The sequence below is a fragment of the Pygoscelis adeliae genome, unplaced genomic scaffold, assembly GCF_000699105.1.
Source record: "Pygoscelis adeliae isolate BGI_AS28 unplaced genomic scaffold, ASM69910v1 Scaffold71, whole genome shotgun sequence".
Lineage (NCBI taxonomy): Eukaryota > Metazoa > Chordata > Aves > Sphenisciformes > Spheniscidae > Pygoscelis > Pygoscelis adeliae.
The window spans coordinates 2932949-2955730 of NW_008824356.1; the positions used below are offsets into that span (position 1 = coordinate 2932949).

Here is a 22782-nt window from a genome sequence, read left to right on the forward strand (position 1 = left end):
ATGAAAATATTTTGAAACTGCAGAAGGGACTCAATGTTAATTATCCAAAATCATAAATTTTAAGAAGTAATGTATATATATGACAGTCTACTAATTAATGTAGATAGCTCATAAAAAACTGAAAATAAATATGAAAAACAAATAACAGATTAAGACTGTAGAATTTAAGCAAATATAAAATGTAATATCTAACATCCTTAACAAAAATCTTGTTCAACACAAGTTGTAACTGCAAAAGGGCTTTCTGAGGCATATATCTTCATGAAGAAAATAAGGGAATATGTAATAGATAAATCCATACAAATTAATCCCATCATTCCAGATCTTCCAATTTGTTTCCAACACATATAGTTGCATCATTCTTTAAATGAATATAATGAAAATTACTTTCTATTTTTTATATTACTAAAAAGTTCAATAGACCTGTAATAAATTAAAAGTCATTGGGCAAATTGTAACACCACATATTTTCGCCATTTTGAGGCTTTTTTCTTTAAGAGTACTAATCTTACATCTAAAGGAGATTATTTCCAGTCTATCTACCCTACGGTTAAATGGTTAAAAGCCCTGCAAGGTAAGCATAGGTTAGATAAAGTTGCAGCCACTGAGTGTTTCCAAGTCAATGCTGTTGCTTTCTGCCTAGTTTACTAACACGTTATATATTGAAAGGCATTGATTTATCTGCGTTTATACAAGAATCTTCATTTTTACAGTGTGAGCACTTTCAAAATTGTTAAATTACTGCAGGAAACTGTAATTGATGCTTATATCTTCACTGGAAAACCCAATACATTTAGCATTCTGCAGTACTGTCCTTCTAGGAAAATCCTTGATATATTGTTTATTTTTATGTTGTTCCATCAGATCTTACAGCTAACTAAATTCTTCAGCGGTTTCTAACATCTTCTAGGAAGAAAAAGCTGTGATTCATCAGTGCAGACAAAGCTGGGCTTTAATCCATTCCTATAACCATATTGCCAAGTCTATATTGTTTACATTGCGTCTCAATTAAGAGACAGGCAGGACACCTGGTACTTCTTTATCTAAGTCCCACGGGCTGCCAGATGACTCAAAATCCATAACAGGTGCTAAGGCAGTGTGAGTGTAGCACCATTAACACAAGCTGGAATTGGATAAAATTTGGACTATGCTTAACCACTTAAACCACTCAATTATGAAATGAAAAATGTAACCACTCTGCACCAAGCTCCTTTACAAAAGGCACTTACAAAGATATGTAGAATTGGAGTGCAAGTGTAATGGACTTAACATAAATTTTAATTTTAGTATAAATATTCTCCAGAATTAAACCATACAAAACCCACCTATATAAAAAAGTTACCTTTTTAAGATAATCATATAAAAATATTATGAGACTATACTTACTGAATGGAATGAATTCTAATTCTGATCATCTGCTTAGGCAGCAAAAATGACAAAACTGATGCTCAGACTTCTAGCAATTTCAAAGTTAAAGGGAAAAAATCTGAATTAACAATACTTATTGAATTCTTCGACTCTGCAGAACTCAGAAGTTATTTATTTTAAGGGAAATGAAAGCATCTTACGGAAGGATTTTAAAAACAACAAGGTTCAAGTGAAAAACTACAGGATAAAAGATAACTCCTTTGCACCGCAAAATCCCACTGTAGATCTCTTTTCAGCACCTTTTCTGCTAAGCTGACTGAACTAAGTATTAAGCTTAGACACTGACAGAACACACCTCATGAGAGAAAAAATGAGTATCAGAAATTTTACAGCGGACAATTACTTAAGAACTATCTGTATCTAAATGTGCAGTAATCAAATTAAGTTTCTATTTAATATTGTAATTATCAAGAACACAATATAGTGATTTTATTACCAGAGTAAGCAGCAACAAAGTACAGTAAACTGCCATTTAACAGTGTCATAGTATCTATGATAAGCAGCATATTGGCTTAAACTAATGCACTATATGCCTCTAGGGAATGACAGGCTCAGAGACTGGGTTTTAACATCAGAATCTATCCATTAATCTTGACTTAAATATAATCTACTCTGCAGTAAGAGGAAGAATGGGCATTCAATGAATTATCTGTTTGAAATATAGCAGGAGCGTATTAGCACAAACATATAGTTGAAAGTCTCAGTTTCGGTACCATTTATTGTGTATCGTTGGTTTTACAAGCCCTGAACTGCATTTTAGCATGAAATTAAAAAGACAGTAAGATCAAACGGCCAGCGGTATCGGAAGGACGAATACCTCAACACTGTAACAGATTACTCATTAAATTTACTGGCTGTGTGGTTAGAAGACTAATGACAGTATTTACAAATACCCGATTCGTCCATGTTTTAGTAACAGGCTACGGAGGTGAAAACAAAACAGTGAAGGAAACAGTGCTGAAGCCCTTATGCAGGCAGAATTCCTACTCCAACTTCCAGGGAGGATTTGTCTTACTAACGTGTCCAAGACAGGAATCGATGAACCTATAAGGTATGTTGTGCTAATTGTTTTGAAGCCCGTTACTGCTGCCACTGCTTCAGGCCCTCTTTGGAGCGATGCTCCTGCCGGCAGACAGCATGGCTCGCAGGCAGCCGCCCACCTGGCAGCAGCGGGTTTGCAGGAGGCAGCGGGGGAGGCAAAGGGCCAACGGGCCAAGGGACTGGAGTTTATTAAGGATGTTGCACCAAATGAGAGATGTTAAGGTGTTGCAGTCATCGCCTCAGCCCACAAATAACATGGAATAGTACAGGCCGGGGGAACCACAGCCCCACATACTAACTCCTGATTTTGGGAGAGGGATTTATCCCCACTCTGGCACTCAGTATTACATCAGTTTTAACTCAAGTAATTAAGGTTGATGAGTGTAAAAGTACAGAAGCAAAACCGGCTCTTTGCTCTCTGGTATTAGCATGAATGCTTAAGCTCACTGTTCATACATTCAAATGTTTAAATTTCTATCTTAAATACTTTCTCCGCATATCTAGATATATTCATTGATGAGAGAAACAGCAAGGAAAATGCCTTTCATGAAGACATCACTACAAACTGTAAAATCACACAAATATGAAATTATATTAACATTAAATATTGTCCAGCAAAAAGACTGCACATAAAGACATGTATTAATTTGCAACTCCACACTACATAGTAACAAAGAAAACTTCCTACGAGAAATTTTGTCATTAATTCCAATCTGTACTTTAATAAACTTTACAGCTACCTTTCTTTTTTTCTTTTCTAGTTGAAGAGAATGTTTTCTCTTTACCCTGGGTTGCTGCAGTACTGGTACGAGATAATCTACTTATAAGTCTCTTCAGAGGGCAGTAAAGTAGATCTTAAAAACGATTGTTAAAACTCGAAGACAGGCTGCTTCTATTTAAATGAAGAAAACAAATATTAATTTTCAGTTACTTCCCTCTTTCTTTATTTTGAAGGGCAATTAGTAAAGCAGCCCCTTCGCCCTCCTCCCTTGTGCTGTCAAGCTGTTGAGAGCAGTTTGCAGCACTACAATGGTACTATTGTGAACACAGCCTGGGTTTCCTTCCCACAGAGAGTTAAATGGGCAGTTCCTGCTGCCCATGATTGGTGTCCAGCGAAACAATACTTAAGAGCCAGGTTTTATCAGTTCCACGCCAAAGAAGTGAAGCCAGGGAACCCAAGCCTTCATATCATGCTGAACCATATGCCAACCCTGCTGGCCCCAAAGGTTTATCACTAAGAATCAGGATCCATCATGTCCCCTGTGAAATTTCACTTCACATACCTTCTGTGAAATGCATGGCTTTGCTGAAAACTGACCTTTTTCCACAATTGGCAAGAACAGATGGACGGTAACTACGCCTTGGCAAGCAGAAATTAAAAGATTTTCTAATAGCCTGCATTCTTCTATGTTTGGGAGGAGAAGCATTGAGAAGGAGATAGATATATTTGTGACCCACAGATCTATTCAGGTGCAATTAATCAGCAATTAAACTATTTTCTCAATGTCTAGAAAGTATATTGAGATTAATTTGATTGGCCAGGCTATGATTAGGACTCATGTCCTTCGGACTGCCATATGGTAATTCCAATTACTGAAATACTAACTTTTAATCCTTGCTTTATGTTAGTTTATTCCATTTTTCTTTTAAGTATGTGGCACATACAGAATAAATCACATACACCCTTTTTTGTTATAATTTGACCTGTTTAATTAGTGAATACCGTTACATGAAGTATATTCCATCTCCAGCTAGGTATTTCCACATACTGACAGGTATTCTATACAACCCTTTTTTTTCAGTAACTGAAATACAGACCTGTAGGAGAACAAAGACAACCAATGTGCTAGTTTCTATTAATCTCTTTTTTTTTTTTTTTTTGGTACCTATCATCTTCTAATCCCTCTGTTGGCACTGGAAAGCATGCCCCAACTGTCCTGATTACCATATGCAGAACGACGCAGAAACAGTTTGCCAATATCTTATTCAACTCACCCGAAAACATCATTCTATCTCACAGACATTACTGTTTGTCAGTTTTGCTTCTTACAAATAATCTCTCCCATTTCCCACCAATTTAAATATCAGAATCAACCACACGCAATGTTATATACTTATTCTTTATATATGCACAGCTTTTAGTGTTTTAATGTACAAATCTTACAAGTTGTTTGCAAGTCACTTATGTGTTATTAGGGGTGAATTTATGACAAGAAAAGGATTAAATCAATAAACAATGCTGTCTTTTACAACATAAAAATAGGTCTAAAATAGTTTAAAAACATTTCTTTCTTTAAATCTTAGGAACATCAGGAAAAATTGTTTAACCTTCCCTGCTTTTATTCGCAGACTTCTGAGAGCTGTCAAAGAAATCTTAACATCTTAAGGAGGCAAGAGTCTTAACATTTTAACAAAGGGCTTTTGTTATCCAAAATGTTTAATTAATTAATAAGGCTAAGTAGGTATTAACAAAAAACCTGTCATTTTGTGTTACGTACAAAGCAATCAACTCTGCGTAAGATTGAACTAGTTTATCTTTTTCATTCCAGTTTAAGGACTCCCAGCCTTCTCCCTGCAAATTTTTGTTTAAAAGAGGGATCTATACACATTCAAAACACATTTTATAATGAAAGAGTGATTGCTGTACTAACTTCTGGCTTACAACATACAAAAATATCCTACCTTAAAAAGATGCAGTAACAAAGAAGAACTTCCCTCCCTCAAGCAATCTGTACTGACAGATCCAAATTCAGAAGTTCTAGGAGGCTGATAAAGCACTTCACTGCTTTTCAGGGTAGCCCACCGAGTTATGCCCATCGGCATAAGCCTACCCATATTTTATACAGAAATCAGTAGAACCAATACCCCCCCTTCAGATGGGTAAATTCAATTTATGAAAGAATGCAGAAGTAAAAGAACCTAGAATACATTTTTCTTAACAGTACAAAAAGATTTGAGTCTCCCCCATAATTGTCTACAACATCAACAGAGCACTCAGCTCTTTATAAGTGCAATTATTAGTAGAAAATTGTATTACTAGAGTCAATCAGTTTTGTCTCATTTGATATTTTGATTTTTTACCACTTTCAAGAGAGTCTCATGTATTTCATTAGGAAAGAGTAACTAATAAATAAAGCTGTACTACTAATTAAAAAACAAGTTATAGATATCTTGTGATGACAACAACTTTATTGCCCTTAAACCCATGTGCTTACACTATACCTCTTTAACAGGTGCTCCCAGCATCCTATTTCCTATCTGTAGGCAGCCCATAAGAAGAGGTAGAGACAGAAGAGCTACCTGCGGTACAGAAGGCAGGTTCTATGGGATTAGAAGCAGGCAATTACTGAAGAAAATATGTTTACCTGAACATGTACAAATCCAGAACTGGTGCTAAAGAAAAGCATGTTATGTGTGTTTTGCAAAAAACCTCACAGACTACATACATGAAAATATACTACATTACAACATAGCTTTCAAGCCTCACACTTCAATTTATTCCTCATATTAAAATTGCATGAAAACCAATTGAAATTATGTGTATGTCTACATGAAAATGCAGTAAAAACAGCAGCTTGGTACACACATCTGCAAGTATTTCTCCAGCAGTTATCTGAAGTGTCTATATGACAAACACTAAGGCAAGAGTTTAAAAACCTATCACAAACGTTGGTTCAATCAGTTGTCTCTAGTGGCTAAAATCAAAGGCATTTAAAGTGATGCTTTGGAATTATTCATTGCAAAACAATCCTATTCTTTCAACAGGTAACTAATAAATGATGGCTGAGAACAGGCTTGCACTACCCCTGAGGTCCAATTGTTCCTCAGAACACTGCCTACTTTTGCTCCCTGGTGTTGCATTTTAACTCTAATTGCATGATCAAGCCAATAAATTGGACTCAGGGGACAAAAAAACACTACGAAAGTACCTACCCTGACAAAACCAGAGGTTGCAAGAAAATGCACTTCAAACAGAAGTGAGGCAAGACAAGACAAGCGAAGGAGAGGTATCAGGGCTTGAAAGACAGTCATTAATACTGACAGATTACTGTAATTCTGGCTGTCAAGGTGATCGATTTAAGCAGCATATGCCAATCAATACTCTCCTCATTTACTGAGCAGCATTAGATATATAGTTAGGTAAGATGTCCCTAAGACAGGATTTCAAACCATACTTAACGAACATAAATAGCACAATTTATGCTTTGGAATCTTAGCTGTTTTTTCATTTGCCCTTTTTTTAATTGGGCAAACTTCAGCGTGAAGTTATCCATACAAAAGTTACTTTGGATGATTCTATTACACTGCATTGCCATCATGTATACAATTCCTTTACGTGAGATATTTCAAACTGTACCAATTTCCTGTATAATATATTAAAACACTAATCTTGAATATGAACATTCTTAAATGCAGCAGTTATTTAAGTACTGTTCATTTTGCTTTTTTTGCATTAGTGGTTTGCCGTTCTGAGTACTTTAGTCATCCATGGTTTACAAGAAACCAAATCTTCCTGGTATTTCCCCTGGAATTTTCCTCACAACAGTCTCTTATTGTTCAAATACAATTGTGACATCAAAGGACAATACATTAATTGCATGTATTAGTTCAGGGGAAAAATTCTGTGAAGATAAAAACAGCTATTACTGTCATTGCGTACCTACAAGTAGACACACACATACACGCACAAACTCACACACACACATGCATGGCTCTATATAGAGATATAAAACTTTCCTTTTATATATAAGTCTCCTTATAATGCACGGAGAAACTGTTACACGTGACTCCTTGAAACTGAAATACCTGAACAGTCCATTAAAACAATCAGATACTTATAAATGCCTTGGAAATCTTCAGTTTTTCATGTTATACCATTGAATGCAGGCGTTTAATTAATCACATTTTGAGTTATTAAAACATCGTGAGTTGTCCACAGAAGTAGGATTTGGGAGAACAGCAAAACGGAGCAAGTCAAAGTACAGGAAAGACTGAACATCATATTCTCTACCTTATGATTCTTGCTTGAACTTGGAAAACAATTTCCATTGCTAAACAGTAAAACAGATTTAGAAATAAGTCTATTTTCTTCTGGAAAAAACAGAGGGGGTCATATGATGAACTGATCCATAGCTCTTACTTGAACTCATACCAGATAAGGCTACAATGGTATGATGCAGGGATGGATTAAATATTCACTGAAATCCTGAAATTTTCAATTCTTTGTTGTAAAGCATATAGAGTAGTATCTAAAAAGTGTATCAAGCATTATTTTTAACGTCTGTTTCTTCTCACCTGCGATGACAGAAAAATCAGTAAGAGGTATGCCAAAACCTTATTAAATGTCCTGTATCAAAATTGTATTGCCAGAAATATAGCAAAGTTTGCCGAGAATCTTGGCATATGGCATTTCAGAAAAATTCTAAACCAGAACATATTAGAAGAGCAACTATAATAGCATGCATTATTCCTTTCACTATACCAAAATTAATTAGTGGCACTGTAAAAAATGAATTAATGATACATATTTAAGGAGAGAGAGCACCCCTTATGCCTTTTCCTTTTGATACACAGTTATCATTGATGCAGTATCACTGTATTCGTTTTTTTCTTACAGATGCTCATGCATCTGTAAGATAGAAAACTTACTGGATTTAGAAGAAGGGAAACTGGCATTGCCAAAATCAGTGCTTTCTAGCTTTAACTTCTAAGTTTCTGAATTAGTGAGAAAACTCCAAGATCTTCACAAATTCCAGTTTGAAAATGTACATCAAACAAATATTCTTAATTAAATGAGACAAATGTGGCCACAGAATCTGAAGAATACCTTTTGCTCACTATATGTCATTAATAACGAACACTTTCTTTTTAAAGATAAGCTTTCCAATGTCTGCAGTTCTACCTTGGGGCAGATGATGGTCAAGCAGGCACAACAAACAATGACACTACCAGTTCCAATAAAACCCTTTCCTGGGGCCGCTGAGTATCACATCAAGCAAGAAAGCTTCTTCTAAGCTATGAGTTTTTAATACAGAGGAAACTTTTAACAAACCACTCAAACACATTACTTTATTCATAAAGAAGTTACTGTCTTGTCAGATACCATATGGAGTTAATATCTTCCTTTTCTCTGGAAGACAACTGTCTAAAAAGGTTAGCTACAATACATCAAGTACCAACTGTTTAGGAATACAATGTCAAAAAAGACAGGGGGATGTGTAATTTCCAGTTTTGATAAAAAAGATTAATTTATCAAATAATTTAGATTAAGATTTATTCTATAATATTTTGTAGGTGGAATAATTAGAACAGCATTATATTTTTGCTATTTAATCTGTTTCATTCAACACCAAAAAAAAGAAATCTAACTGGTCGAAGAATTCTTGGCATTAGGTCAAAATTTTGTAGATTATTATAAAAAGGTGAAAATTATGCTATGATGATTATATATATAGAACAACTATATTCCAGGTGTTCTAAAATTCCAACGAATTTCAGATTTAAAAGATGCTAAATACGATTTCTTGCTGTGTGTCTAGCTACATATTAGGTAGCATCCTTTGGGAGGGGAATACCGCATAAGAGACAAAGCATTATGATGTCTGAATTGCACTATTTGCACTAACTGCACTATAAGTGTAAATAGTTTGGAATAGTTGTTAACACTCCAAAATTTGTGTACAATGTGGAAGAAGTAACACAAGTTGTTTCACATTTTGAATTCCACTCTCACAAGGTTTCTAGTTGTTTTGTGGTATGACAAATAATTTTAACAAGTTGGATCACTAGAGGTGCTTACTACGCTCAGTAAAGAACATTATCTTGGTGTACCTCTTGGCATCTGGCTAACATCTGTTGTTTATTCAGGAAGTTCAAGTAAAATTTTATATGAAGCCACTCTTTCTATTGTTCAAAATATTTAGCATTGATCCATTTCCTACACATGGTAGATTCTGACTTCAGAATGCGATAAAGTGCTTGCTCTGAGATGCAAGCCATGAATAAACCTATTCCTATCAGGAGCTTCAATCCAATTTAGTAAATAAAGAGTATTTAACAATCCCCTAAATATTGGTCTCCTTATTCTACATCATAGTGAAAATGATTGTTCTCAACATTCAGTCCCATTATTACACCTGCAGTTATGAGTCTCAGAAGTTTTCCTAGCATACGTGCAGCTGGAGTGTATTCAGGAGATAAACATGTACTTTTTACAACAACGACAAATGCAATGAGAAGAAGAAACACGTTAGCTATGAGGTAGAGAAGGGGGCACTGCCGCTTCATTAGCAAGACAATACAAGTATTTTGTGTGTGTCACCTGCTACTGTGTGCATCTGTGCTGCCTGTTGGTGAGGGGGTACTGTTACAAGAAAGCCAGGCCACCAAAAGATAGTGAGGGACTGCAGAATCCTCGAAGGGGAAACTAAAGCAAATCCCACAAATCAATGCAGAAACTCCACACAAAATGGCAATATTCTCTTCACGCAGCTGCAGCAATGAAAATGTCAAGCATCAAGTTAAAGCAGGATACCTGCCATGCCCGACTGGTATTTGCTGATAAATTGAGTAAATTTTTAATCTTAAAATACTACAATATGGAAACATATTGTTATAGTATTCTGAGCAAAGAATAAAAACACAGAGCAGATAAAACCTTTAAAAATCATTAAAAAATCAAATCTTCAAAATGTTTTGCTATCTAAGTTTGCTATCAGAAGGATCAAAATAATGTCAGAAAGAGGAAGGTGATTGACAGAATATGTCAATCTCAGAAAGCTACTTCAGACCATACAATACATGCTCGAAGTCAGGGCAGACTATAAAAGGGAGATGAGCAGAATTTCCTGTATCCATGCAACCATTATTATACTATTCACACGTAGCACCCATTGCCACATCGTGATTAACAGACTAGCGCAATAAGGAAAAAGTTGCAATCAGGTTACATGAAGAGGACTGAATATCCCTGCTGATTACAAATGACAGCTGATTTCTTCAGTCAGGTCTGCACTTAGAAAATGCACTAACTCGGAGGACGGGTAAGCCCTCCTTGGAAGTAGGAGGGCCAAACTCAGTGCCACTTTCTTCACACCCCATACGCAAGCAAACCAATACAGTCTTACTTTTACTTAAGAGTTTACCATGATCCATCCTCACCACAAAGATCTGCAAGGTGACATTGTAAATATTTCTCAAATATAGATAAGCACAGACCTACGTAACATCATCAACTCCACACTGAGCCAAAAGGTGCCCACCAGGTATTACACAGCACAGTGAAATGAACCACACACCTGCAGGCACGGAGACATCTGTACGCTGATGCTGGCTTTGACGTTAAGTGAGCTAACACAGAAGCGTAGGGCTTGAAACGTGTTCTGTTTGACAGAAGCCTCAAGTATTCTTGTTCCCTCAACGTCCACATTAAACTGAATTTCTACTAACCATCATCAAAGTTCCTAATAAACTTACACTGCTCCAGCATATTAGATACTCATAAGTAAGTAAACAAAAATTAATTTTGAGCAGATCACTTCAGAATTCTCTTTCACTGACACTGTTATGGTCCTGGACATGTGGGAAGCCTTGATTATCAGCTTCACTTTCCCAGCTGGGTCTCTGCTCTTGGTGTACCTTCTGAAAAAGAGCTTTCCTGTTCCTTTTTTCCCCTCCCTCTTCGAACGTATTGTTTTCACCACTCTGAGCCCTCTTTTCCTTTGTTCCAGAAACACTCCGACACAAGGGAAGACCACCTCGATCAATGAGTCCTGTCTTCTGCAAGAGACATTAAGTCTGGTGGGGTCTCCAGGAAAGCTGTTTAACCACAGACCATAAAATACTCCTGCCCTCACACCCTTCAGTCCACAACAAACTTAAAAGCCAGTAGCGAACTCCTACAGCCATAGCTAAAATATGCCAGAGGAAAAAAGCAGGAGACACTAAAGACAATCCTTGATGTCTTCAATTCCCCGCTATTGCAGGAACATCATTAGATTCAATTTTCAAATATTCCTAGTTAACAGACCATGTCCATGTTACAGGAAACACCCACCAGTCTTTGCCATTCTTGTATGAGGGAAATTCCTTCTTGACCTCAAATCTGGCCATGGGTTGAACACCAAGAGCACGTCCATGATGTTTTTAGTCAAGAGTTTTTTAAACCATTGAGAGCTAGGCCAAACTTTGAAGTTTAACATTTTTTTGCTGTTTTCCACTGACGCAACTGACTCCATGATAGCCTAATTCAAGCCAGGGAAGTTTGTGGCATTTTTTCTAATTTCATGCCAAGCAAAGAGCTTTTAAAGAACTGCCCACACCCCCATTTTAATTTTTGAAGTATTATACAAAGCACTGAATATAAGATACTCCAAGCCAGATGGAAAAAGAATTCCACCAACTACTTCACAAAGCTGCCCTTTAACATCAGTACCCAATCAACTGGTGCTTCATAAACTTACCAAGTGATGATACGAAACCCACCAACCAATACTATCTAATATTAAATATACGTAATACTTTGCAGTTATCATGCTAACCATATTAGGAGACAAATATCAACATTTTAATGGAGGCCACATTATGTCATAAATGACATGCAGTGCTTTGATGCATATAAAAAGTACAATTTGGAGAACGGAATTAAAAGTGAACGTGCAATATACACAGCTCTTCAGAACTGGCCAATTCCTAGACATTGAGCTGGCAAGCTATGTCCAAGGAACTTATTACAACTTCCATATTCTGTAAAGAAGTTGAAACATACAAGTTTGTGGAGTTTTCTGGTACCGAGTTTGCTATTTCAAAGTAAATTGTTTTCCAGTTGCTCATCACTATACATCAATATAATGCTATAAGCCATCACTTTTCATGGTATAATGATGATAATACATTTTAAATTCTTTGATTAAGCCACTTGAGTAATGACAAAAAGATCGGACCCTTCCAAACATAAAAATACAATGAATCAACATCTGTCATCTACAGAAATGGCACAAACGTCATTTAACGTGATCACATCAAACACCATCCATCATTCATCTGTAAATCCACTTCATCATATCTAATCCAAAACTCTGAGTACTAACAGTCAGCCTTAGAAAAAACAGAGTATTTTAGCAACAATCTATCACATGAGAAATACAAATATCTACAGCTTGGGTGGAAATTTAGCACAGAATTTCTTCTGGATCAAAATTTAAACTTAACCTTTCAATTTGTGAAATTAAAAAATAGTATGTTCTTGTTGATTTAACTAACAGGTATATAACAGAACTCAACCTTAAGAAGGGGAGAGGTATAAGTGACTGACTTACCTTATGTTTTTTAATTTCTGGTTGGTAAATCTATTCTTCCAAGAGCAGCCCTTTCAAAAAACTAAAATTTCAGTTCCAATAGAAAAAAAAAAAAAGATAACCTTTTCTGACATCTTTACAAAGACCCTAACATCATTTTGGCAACAACTTTGTATTCTGAGCCAAATAACAAAATCTGTATGACAAAAATGTAACAAATTTCTCATCTTGAAGGAAAACAGCATTCATATCCCTCTTGGAACTAGAAAACAAAACTGTGTCACATTAAGATTGGATAAATACTAAAAAACTTTACGGAAAGAAATGTTATTAACACCATAACATTGCTATTTTAGAAAGTCTACTCACAAAATGGTCATTAAAATGATTTTGTTCAACAAGAAGTGATAAGTACATGTTATAAAATATTAGAAACAGTTGATTTTTCAGCACTGAATTCATTCTTCACTTAATTATAAAAAGCTGTTCTTCGTCTGAATTGTCTTCTACGGCAATTATATAGACCTTAAAGGCACGATCACCATAAGAAATTGAAAATATTTTCCCTATGTTAATCTGACAAAGATATAAGATGACAGAAAACATGAAGATCATATCTGTAGAACTGCAAGGGAATGTATATGCCTTGGAAACCATTTGAGTGAAAGGATACAAGTTTTGGTATAATGGGATTAACGATTTCAATGCACGGCTTGCATTTATAGCTGTTGCACGAACCATAATAGGAAGAATTTTTCCATTCACAATAGCACCATCAAAGAGTGGACCAAAAAATGGAACCTGAAAAAAAATTAAGAACTTCAACATAAAGCAAGATCTTAGCTACAACAATTAGCAATCAACATTAACAATAGAGCACTCAAATATATCTTTTTTTTTCTCCTCATTGCTAGATAATCAGACCAGTTATTGTGCTCCATGACAGACCTTTTCTCTTGTGGAAATATACAGCCATATAACTGCTTGATATCCTTGGTAACAGATAACACAGTATTTGAAGAAAATTAAGCAACCATTTGAATACTATGTCTCATGAAAGCTTATTTCCAACATTTGCTGCCAAAATCCTAGGAACAGTCATGCATATAATGTTTATGAGGTTGAAAGGCTAGGTGACAATATTGTAGGTGGTAGTAAGCAAAAGGAATAATTACTCAAATTTTAAAATAATATTTATTATAGTTTTAGATATAACATGTCCATAAGGACCAACTCAATGTGCAACTATCATACAATTACTGGTGGACTGACCCTCACCTTCCATTTTCTTTTTTTCTCCTATCTGTTCTTCTTCCTATCTATGGTATCTATACAAATAGATTGTAAGCCCTTTATAGGAGAAATCTGTGGTGAAAGTTTGGCCTCTTTGAACCCTAAGTGTAAAGCCTTATTTGTGAGATCAGTAGAAAACCTTGATGTTTAGTATAGGTAGCACCCAAAAGGTTTACAGAACAGATGAATCTTATGTTTTGGCATTACATTTTTCTCTAATCAATCACCATTTTGCAATTAAAAAAAAAATTAAAACTGTCTTAAGTATCTTTATTTCCTATACATCTGAATAAAGTTCTGAAGCTGCTAGCATAAAGCATGTGAAGAGCAGCAAATCTGTGCATCAGGTCAGCAAAGGCAGCAGAGTGAACACTAAATATTCTTCCTGCTAAGATGAAACCAATGCTGCAAAAGAATTTTAGATCCCTGTATAATTTTTGCCATCAGTCATTTAATGTAGTTTTGAGAATACTGAAATCTGATGGAAGGCACTTCTTTTTTTTCCACATACAAGGACCTCTTGCTGGAGTAACAACAATCCCTGCTCTCAGCAGTTTTCTTTTTCCTTCTTAAACTGCACACCCCCAATAATGCAACTCTTTGTACTTAAAGTAGCAAGAGAAAGAATATACTTATTAATTAAAAACATAAGTAACCCAGTAATAACAAGACCATCTACTGGGTATCATTTCATGCCTATCATCAGATAGAGACAGTCATCATATAGAGGGAATCCTACTCCTGTCATACCTCATTTATTAGTATTAGTGCTTCTAGAAAGAATTTTAATATTTGAAGTATAGAAATTCATGGCAAGTGACATCACACACAGAAATTATGCAGTACAAACACTCATGACTACTTGTACTCAGTCAGTGTTTGCTGCCCTAAACCACTGTTTTAAGAACAGGGCCAGCACAGACATTTGAGGAACAGTCATTAGAAAGAATGTGTTCACATGCCTAGGAGCTGAATGGTCTTGCTTTGCTGAATTAATCTCCAGTTCTTGTGTGGAGTCAAAGAAAAAGTGAAAACTAGCTTTGAGAAGACGACAGACATGGATGGAGAAAGCTGGAGCAGGGTATTATTCAACTCCCACAGTCACGTATCAAATTTGATAAAAAAGTTTGCCAAGTTTGTCTTAATACTTAAATGATTAGGCAGAATATTCTAGCTTTGTTTCTAGTTTATGATGTTAGCAGATATGCTTGACAGGATCAGGCCTTTGCAATTTCAAGTTACTGATTTTACTATGCATTGTAACACTGAGTTCTTCCTCCTACCACCGCTGCAATTGTCAATGTTAAAGACACATCACCTTGTTGGATCAATCTCTTACACCAAAAACTCAGATTCAAAACACAACTCAGTTCGTATTAAACACATGAAGGAAACACAAAAGAAAAAAATGCCTTACCTCAGGCTTTTTCATGATCTGGATACTGAACATATGGTTTTTCATGGGATAGATAACTATAAGAACATCACCAAATTCTGTTGGAATTATTCCTCTTCTATAATCTCGAGTATGCTCTGACCACACAATGTGTACTTCATCATTTCCTAAATGTCTTAGCTGGAAAAGCAGGGATAAAAACCCGTCAGTTTAAATATATTCTATAGCCATACAGCTATATTAAATGCTCATATTTCAAAAGGACGAACCCACTAAAAAGAAATAAAGAAAAATGAATAAAATAACCAAATTACACTATAGCTCTCTTACAATTTCAGTGACAGTATTAGTTCACAGTGTTGGTTTGTGCTATACATTTTTATACGCTGGTGCCAATGTCTATTTAAATTAACAGATATGTCAATATCTGTTTTCTACTGAAAGCTAAAATTTTGTTTCTATTATCTCAAGAATGCAGAGTGATTCAATCTGGTTTACTAAAATGGTTTCAAGATTGCCATCATTGACAGGCAGCAAATTACTAAATTCTATATGAATTTTTAAAGAATATGAATGAACATCTGTTTAAAAGCTACGTATCTGAGCAGTCTTTAACCTCATCATTCTAGCTGAATTCCAAACTGGCTACTACAAACAAAAAGCTTTTAAAGGAGAACAGCTACTGCATTTTCCATAGCTCCCAGATTAACTAAACTAAATGCTCGTTTCTCATAAAACCCGTATACCTTTGTAAGAATAACTCACCCCACCCCCCAAAAAACCCAAATGGCTCTTGATTTGGCTCACAATGGCCAAATGGGTTCCTCAAAATCCATGTTGTATCCTCAGTTGTAATCATATAACCAGATTAAAGAATATCTTGAACACTTTGGAATTATCTGCACTGAAGCTCCAAAATGCTCCTTCTGCTAAACATTATCATCTGATAAACAAATGTTAACATCATGGAGAGAGCCTTTACGTATACTGATCAAATACATTCAAGATTATTAAACATGAGTTTCTTTCCAGTAAGAGCTATTTCTGAAAATTCAAGCTGTAATCTCATTTTTTTCCTCCTTGTGCATCACCAGTTATAGCCAACAATTGTCTTCACCCACAGCTTTCAGTTTGTTTGCATGGCTTTAGGTAGGAAGAATTTGTCAAACAATTGCCTTGATGTTATTCAAAGGACAGCACTGTGAACTGCTGTTAACAGGTAACATGCAGATACTAATCTGAGCACTTACAAGAAGTTATTGTATATAAAAGGCAACAATTTTCTGTATTCATTTTCAGAACATAACTGCACTTTAAATAAAAGCAAAACATATACACAGTCATCAGAGAAATTTCATTGCAAGTATTCACTTGTTTATATTACAAAACCTCCTGGAACGCTACCTTCGTCTTATCTAAAGGCTTATACCGGTTGTCAGCAGTAGACTTTTAAAGAAAGGGGAAAAAAAAAAAAAAAAAAAAAAGAGGAAAAAAAGAAGCTGCCTCTGCTCTTCTCTGCTGACTTTAAATTGTATCAGACTGAAAAACAGGGTTGTATTTCTACAAGAAAAGGATTTTCTTCAGTGTTGGACTGGGCAAAGGACAGATGGCATCAATACCTTACATCTTGTCTGATGCTCAACAAGTCATTTGTCTTGCCTGGACCAGATCATACATACATCTCATCTACAATGACTGCAGTTCCTTTGAAGCAAGCTGTTCTTGCCTCTTTTGTAGATGGCTGAATTATTCTCAACAACACTTAGTTAGGGATGCTCTTGTGCCAACCGTAAACCAAGCCCAACAAAAGAATTGGTTATAACAACATTCACTATGCTGAGTTTTATTTGACTAGAACAAAACCAGGCAGCAACCTGAATGACTGATGTGCAACATGCAAACACCAGCTGCAGAATGACACCTTGGATGACACTTAGCAGTGACAAACGTCATAAAAGACAACTAAATGTGGAATTGTTCGGGGGCCTGAACCTCTCCTACCTTCCTATGTGAAGTGACAGTCAAGCTATCTGTTGAAATATCACAATGAGAGAAGGGTATGAGGAACTGATGGGCCCGCACTTTCAAGGAAGTGAAAAGCTCAGGAAGGATGAGGCTGCCTAACCAAAGAGAAAGCAAGAGGCAAATCAGTTTAGATATGAAATCTTGTGGAACGTGAAAAAGCTGCACGATCCTGGATTGAGGGATGGCCATCTGGTGCATTGACTGAACTGAACTGAACTCACTGAACTGACTGCCAAAAAGCAGAACTAGGACTGATACACCCATCACTGAATCGCACCATTCCTAATTCAGCAATATCGAACTATTTACTAGAAGAATTAGCTCTCCTTTACTTACCATCTTTCGACTCAAAGACAACAAACTCATACACTGTTAGAAACAAAGGACAGTGTACATGCCAAATAAACGGCTTTAAAATCCAAAACATATGGAGCTTCCATAGTGCAGCTTCTTGAGGGCAACACTGCCTCTGAATTTCATTTATCAAAGGTTGCCCCTGTGTACCTGTTACTGATACCTGCAGCTAATCAGACAGGACATCAGTTCTTGCACTTCTGTGAAAGCTACCCAGACGGAGCATGGCTACTGATGCATGCTTTCAGATCAGACTGACACAGATTTTGGTGTGATAAAAGTGTATTGTGTGGTTATTTCAGGAGGAGGACTACTGACAAGGGGCACATATTTTTGGATGCCAAGTGTACTGAAGCCATTAGTGACTTTTCTCTCCGATTTCAAAGTTTGCTTTGTACCCCCATAGAGGTGTGAGTATACATTCCAGGCTAAAAGCACTAACTGCTTCAGAGGAAAATGAATCAGATTGTTCCAATGAGTTCCAAGTCCTGTCAGGTGTGTTTCACCTCACGATTACTACCAAGAATGATTTGACAAAGATCCAGTTTGAGTAAAGTGTAGAATGGCATCTCTGTGACATAAAATGGACTGAGAGTCAAAATCAGATGGTGCAAGTAGGTGGATGATGGTATAAACGGTGAACGGTGGTTTATAACAAGATTTAAAGTACTCAAGATCAAAACTATGATCAATGCCTTGTTTCCGTTATAGGAGGCAGAAGACTGACAAAAATAATAGGCAAGTAAACAAGATAGGGTGTTGCTGATTTTATCTTTATGTTTGGAGAATAATTAAGGTCTGGGTAAGTCATTCTGTTCCTTTTTCAACAGTAGATCAGAAGCAGCTCTGACACTAATATAGTGCTCCTTATTGCTTCTTTCAGATGTCCCCACAATGGTCAGCAAGCAAAGCTTATGAGAAAGCTTGAATGGTGGTAACTTGACTCATCAACCACACTTGATTCAGGGAAGAGATCCAATACCTGAAATTGTCTAGAAGTTTTCCAAGGTCTGCTAGGTTTTGCATAAACTTTTTAGAAAGAAGAATTTCAGTTTTTCTTCTTCATTTTTCGGTTCCCTATTGAAGGATCTTGAAATTGAGCAGTGCTCCACCACAAAGCTCTCTTGCAAGCACAGCAAACATTTGGAGAATCCATCATTCGCTGTCATTATTACACCACAGGAGAGCCAGAGCCTGACCTCTTCCAACTTTGATCTGGATTCTTTATGTCTTTGTATTGAAGTGGAAGCATCCCAGAATTCAGTGTCCTAGACACAAGTGGTACAAAGATACTCAGCTACAACCACCTCTGCTCATTGAACCCTAAAGGACAGACAGCAACATGGTTTCCCAAGAAGGTGTGGTCACAATATTATCTAACAGAATCAGATTTGGTGCACACAGAATGTACAGGTACCAAGACCAAAATCTGTGTCAATGGTTACTCAAAACTCACCACCAGTTGTGTAAGCCATGACATCTTCACACTCACTTCCTGACCTTGTCTTCCTAAATTTACAACTTTGTATGTGCATAAATCACAGTAAGCAAAACAAAGTGCAAATCCTTATTAGAGACGCAAAGCACAGGAATAATATAAATAATAAAATCCTCTAAAATAATGTTATACTTCAAGTAACCAGTAATATACTATAGCTGAAAAACCTGGAACTATAGGTTACACACTAATATTCTAAAATGCTAAATACTGCACAAATGCAGATCAAACTGCTCTAGAGAGTTTATTATCTAAGCATAAGGGAAGACACAAATTGGAGATGGACAAATGCAAAGAAACTGTAAAAAGGCATTAAAGATTAGAAAAATGTCTTTTATAGCAGTGTTCTTCAAGAATGAAAGTGTCAAGACCAGAGAAAGGAAGCTTCAGCAATCAAAACAACAGTTTAGGATATAGTGGGTAAATAAAGTGTGTATGGAAAGGCTATGCTGCGAGAAATGTTACGCAGAAAAAAGAACAGAGCCTTAAGCACAGGCTGAATATAAGAATCCAGAAAGTGGACCAAATGACAGATGATTTCAGGCTATGGGCACAAGTGACAGGCACAATGGTCATGTTATCTGTGGTGATCCAGAAAGGTGGCAATGAGAAAGAGATTAAGAACTCTGTTTTAGCCATTTTGAACCTGAGCTGTCGGGAAGACAGCCCTGAGGAGATGTCAGAGACAAACAGATTTTTTTAGGCTTGCTTTGAAACTCTACTCCATTAAAACAAATATATAAAAATGACCGACTGTTAGGTTACCTGAAATTTCAAATTTAACTCAAAATACTTTAAAATATTCTTACTCTATAGCCATCATCATGTGTCAGCTCTCCTAATACATTTATGTTAACTGAATACAAAAGAAACGTGAAATAAATATAACCAGGAGGGATGATCAAATCTAATTTTGATACATTAGTGTCATATGCTGTACATGTTACAATAGCAGCCAGACTTAATACTAAGCTGCAGGCTATACTGAAATTTCCAAATGGCAGATTGTTCTAAGTGATACCAAGTATAATTGAAGTAATAAACGATAGTAAAAGCAAAGCACACTGTCAGGAAGAATTTAAGTATTTACTTTTTAAAATTAAATGAGTTAGGTTTGGAAAGGCAAGACAAGTGAAATAATGCAGGGCTCAATTTACAGAAAATTCCTTTTATTTATCTGTTGCATTAACCCTTGAACTCGTGCCAAAATTACTGTAATTTCTAATACTCAACTTACCTAAAGGAGGGAGAAAAAAGGCTATTATATTTTCTTATGATACAACAGCTAGCCCCAACTTTTTTCTTCTTCAAAAATGAAAGTGTTCATTATAAAAAGAACAGAAGGAGCAGAAACATCTGAAGTAATGGCTTAATGCAGCTACTTTTGCCTGTTAAATGTAAGCAGCACTGCTGTCTACAGCATATGTACCTTCTAGTTGAATTTTTCACAAAACTTTGTTTCAACAACTATGGTGTGTTTGGTTTTTTTTTTTTTTTAAAAGCAACATGTGTACTTAATTGTAACTCCAAAAAATATTGTACTAATAATTTACATCTATAAACCTTCAAGTTCCCAATACATGTTAATACCACAATAAAAAAAACTAGCTATAAATACTGAGAGCTATAAATCTTTTATGTGGTTAGGACGATGTCACACATAACCTAGAATCATGTAATACACCCAAAGCCCAAGACGAATTAGTATTCCAATCATTAATAACATTACTACTTTTTATTTACATATCTTGTGTATAATATTCTCATCTACAATGCCTTCACTCTTTTATCAGGCTAAGGAAGGAGGAGCTAAACAGGTGATAGGCTGTAGAGGCACATACAATGAGCTTTCTCACTTTGTGAACTGAGAGTCTTCACAGTTTCATTTAATCCTGATATTTTACTTGCAAGTTTATTCTTGTAAGGGTAGTGTAAATACCTTTTACTCTAACCTTTAATTCTAAGATAAACAAAACGGATCGCGTTATCAGCATTAAATCTTTAATTTACTATTTGAAAATTAAATACCTATTTTATATATGCATTTCAATGTCAAGTTCCTTTACAAATTCAGAAGCTTTTCACCTGTTCTCCCTGAATTCATGTCGTTTCTTGCTCTTGTTCATGTCTTCAGAAACAAATGCTTCAGAGGTATCCAAGACACTAAAAAGTTTTATTTACTAGTCTGTAAGACTGATGGAAAATAAGTTTAAAATTGGCTTAGACTCTGAAACAGCAGAATCTTGATTTTGTAGTCGCTGGACTGGCAGGAAGAAGTTTTGTTTTAATTTAATTTAATTTCCATTTATAAGATGAACCTATCATGCACCTCTAGGCACATTTACAATATAAAAACCAGCAGCAGTTCTAAGCCAACTACTGCAAGTTTGCTTGTTTTTCTCCCATTGAATGAAATAGACAAAGAAAGCACATGAAAGACCTGTAGAGAAGCTCAAAACTCAAGTTTCTCTGGAGGTCATGAACAGTACATGCACTCAGAACAATTACAATTGTTAGCACACACACAGCTCTCAAATGATTCTGAGGTCCCCTATACTGTGTGTGAGCTGGACAGCAACTCATAAAACACATTCCTTTTGCTGATGTGTTCCGTCTAAGCAGCATGAGTAGTTGCAGAACTAAGAATTAAGCCTGTTTTCCTACTCATGTCTCCTGATACCCACTTGCTGGTTTTTCCCAAGATGCAAACTTCAGTTGATGCTTTTCTCAAGTTTGGGATGACTTTCATAGCATCTCTCTCTGGTGCTGGTTCCTTGATGTCTAATGTTTCTTCCCACACAGTCTTTACCTGCTGAGTAGGAGCACTGTCTCTCACTCTATCTCCCTTACTTAGCCTATCTTCATTAAACATACATGAAATTAACACCTTTGAAACATGTCTCTCTCAAATTCGATTGAAATGGGCCAAAAGGTGTTAGGGAAGGGAGGAGAGACATAAAGGCAGGCTCACAAGCCTCCCATCATGGGGAAACTGGGCTTAAAAAGAAGAAAAACCACACACTGAGGAAGAATAGGAAAGAAAGTCACACAGAAATAAAGTAGCTTGATTAAACAGCCCATCAGTAGCTGAGCTACAAATATAATCCCAGCCTTTTGATACACTCTACGTATCCAGACCTCAAATATTCCACATTACTGACGAGTGAGATTGTGGGTGAAGGAGGAGAGAAATAGGCCTGGGGCAAGCTGGAGTTGTTAAAAAGTCCAGCTGACACCATTTTCTCAAGCTAAATCACAGGAAGCCTGGACCAGCACTGAACCTTGCCTGGCAGGAACAGCTATATGTAGATTCAGGGTGCTGCTGGAAGCATATATGAGATCCCGCCTGTGTGTTCTGCTGAAGTCCACAGCATTTGCAAATTATATATTGTTAATTAATTTTCACTGTGACCCATCTTCCCCCTTGTCAACACTTTTTAATACTCTAATTC

The 22782-nt window shown here is 36.1% G+C and overlaps 1 protein-coding gene across 1 annotated transcript in view; it reads right to left on the bottom strand.

Moving 5' to 3' along the window:
* Positions 1 to 22782, bottom strand: part of RALGAPA1 (Ral GTPase activating protein, alpha subunit 1 (catalytic)) — a 125015-nt gene that overhangs the window by 18184 nt on the left and 84049 nt on the right. The window contains exons 37-38 of the mRNA XM_009319372.1: positions 15475 to 15633; positions 13438 to 13565 (exon numbers count right to left, since the gene is read on the bottom strand). Of these exons, the coding sequence (XP_009317647.1) occupies positions 13438 to 13565; positions 15475 to 15633 (287 nt within the window). The remainder of the gene's footprint in view (positions 1 to 13437; positions 13566 to 15474; positions 15634 to 22782) is intronic.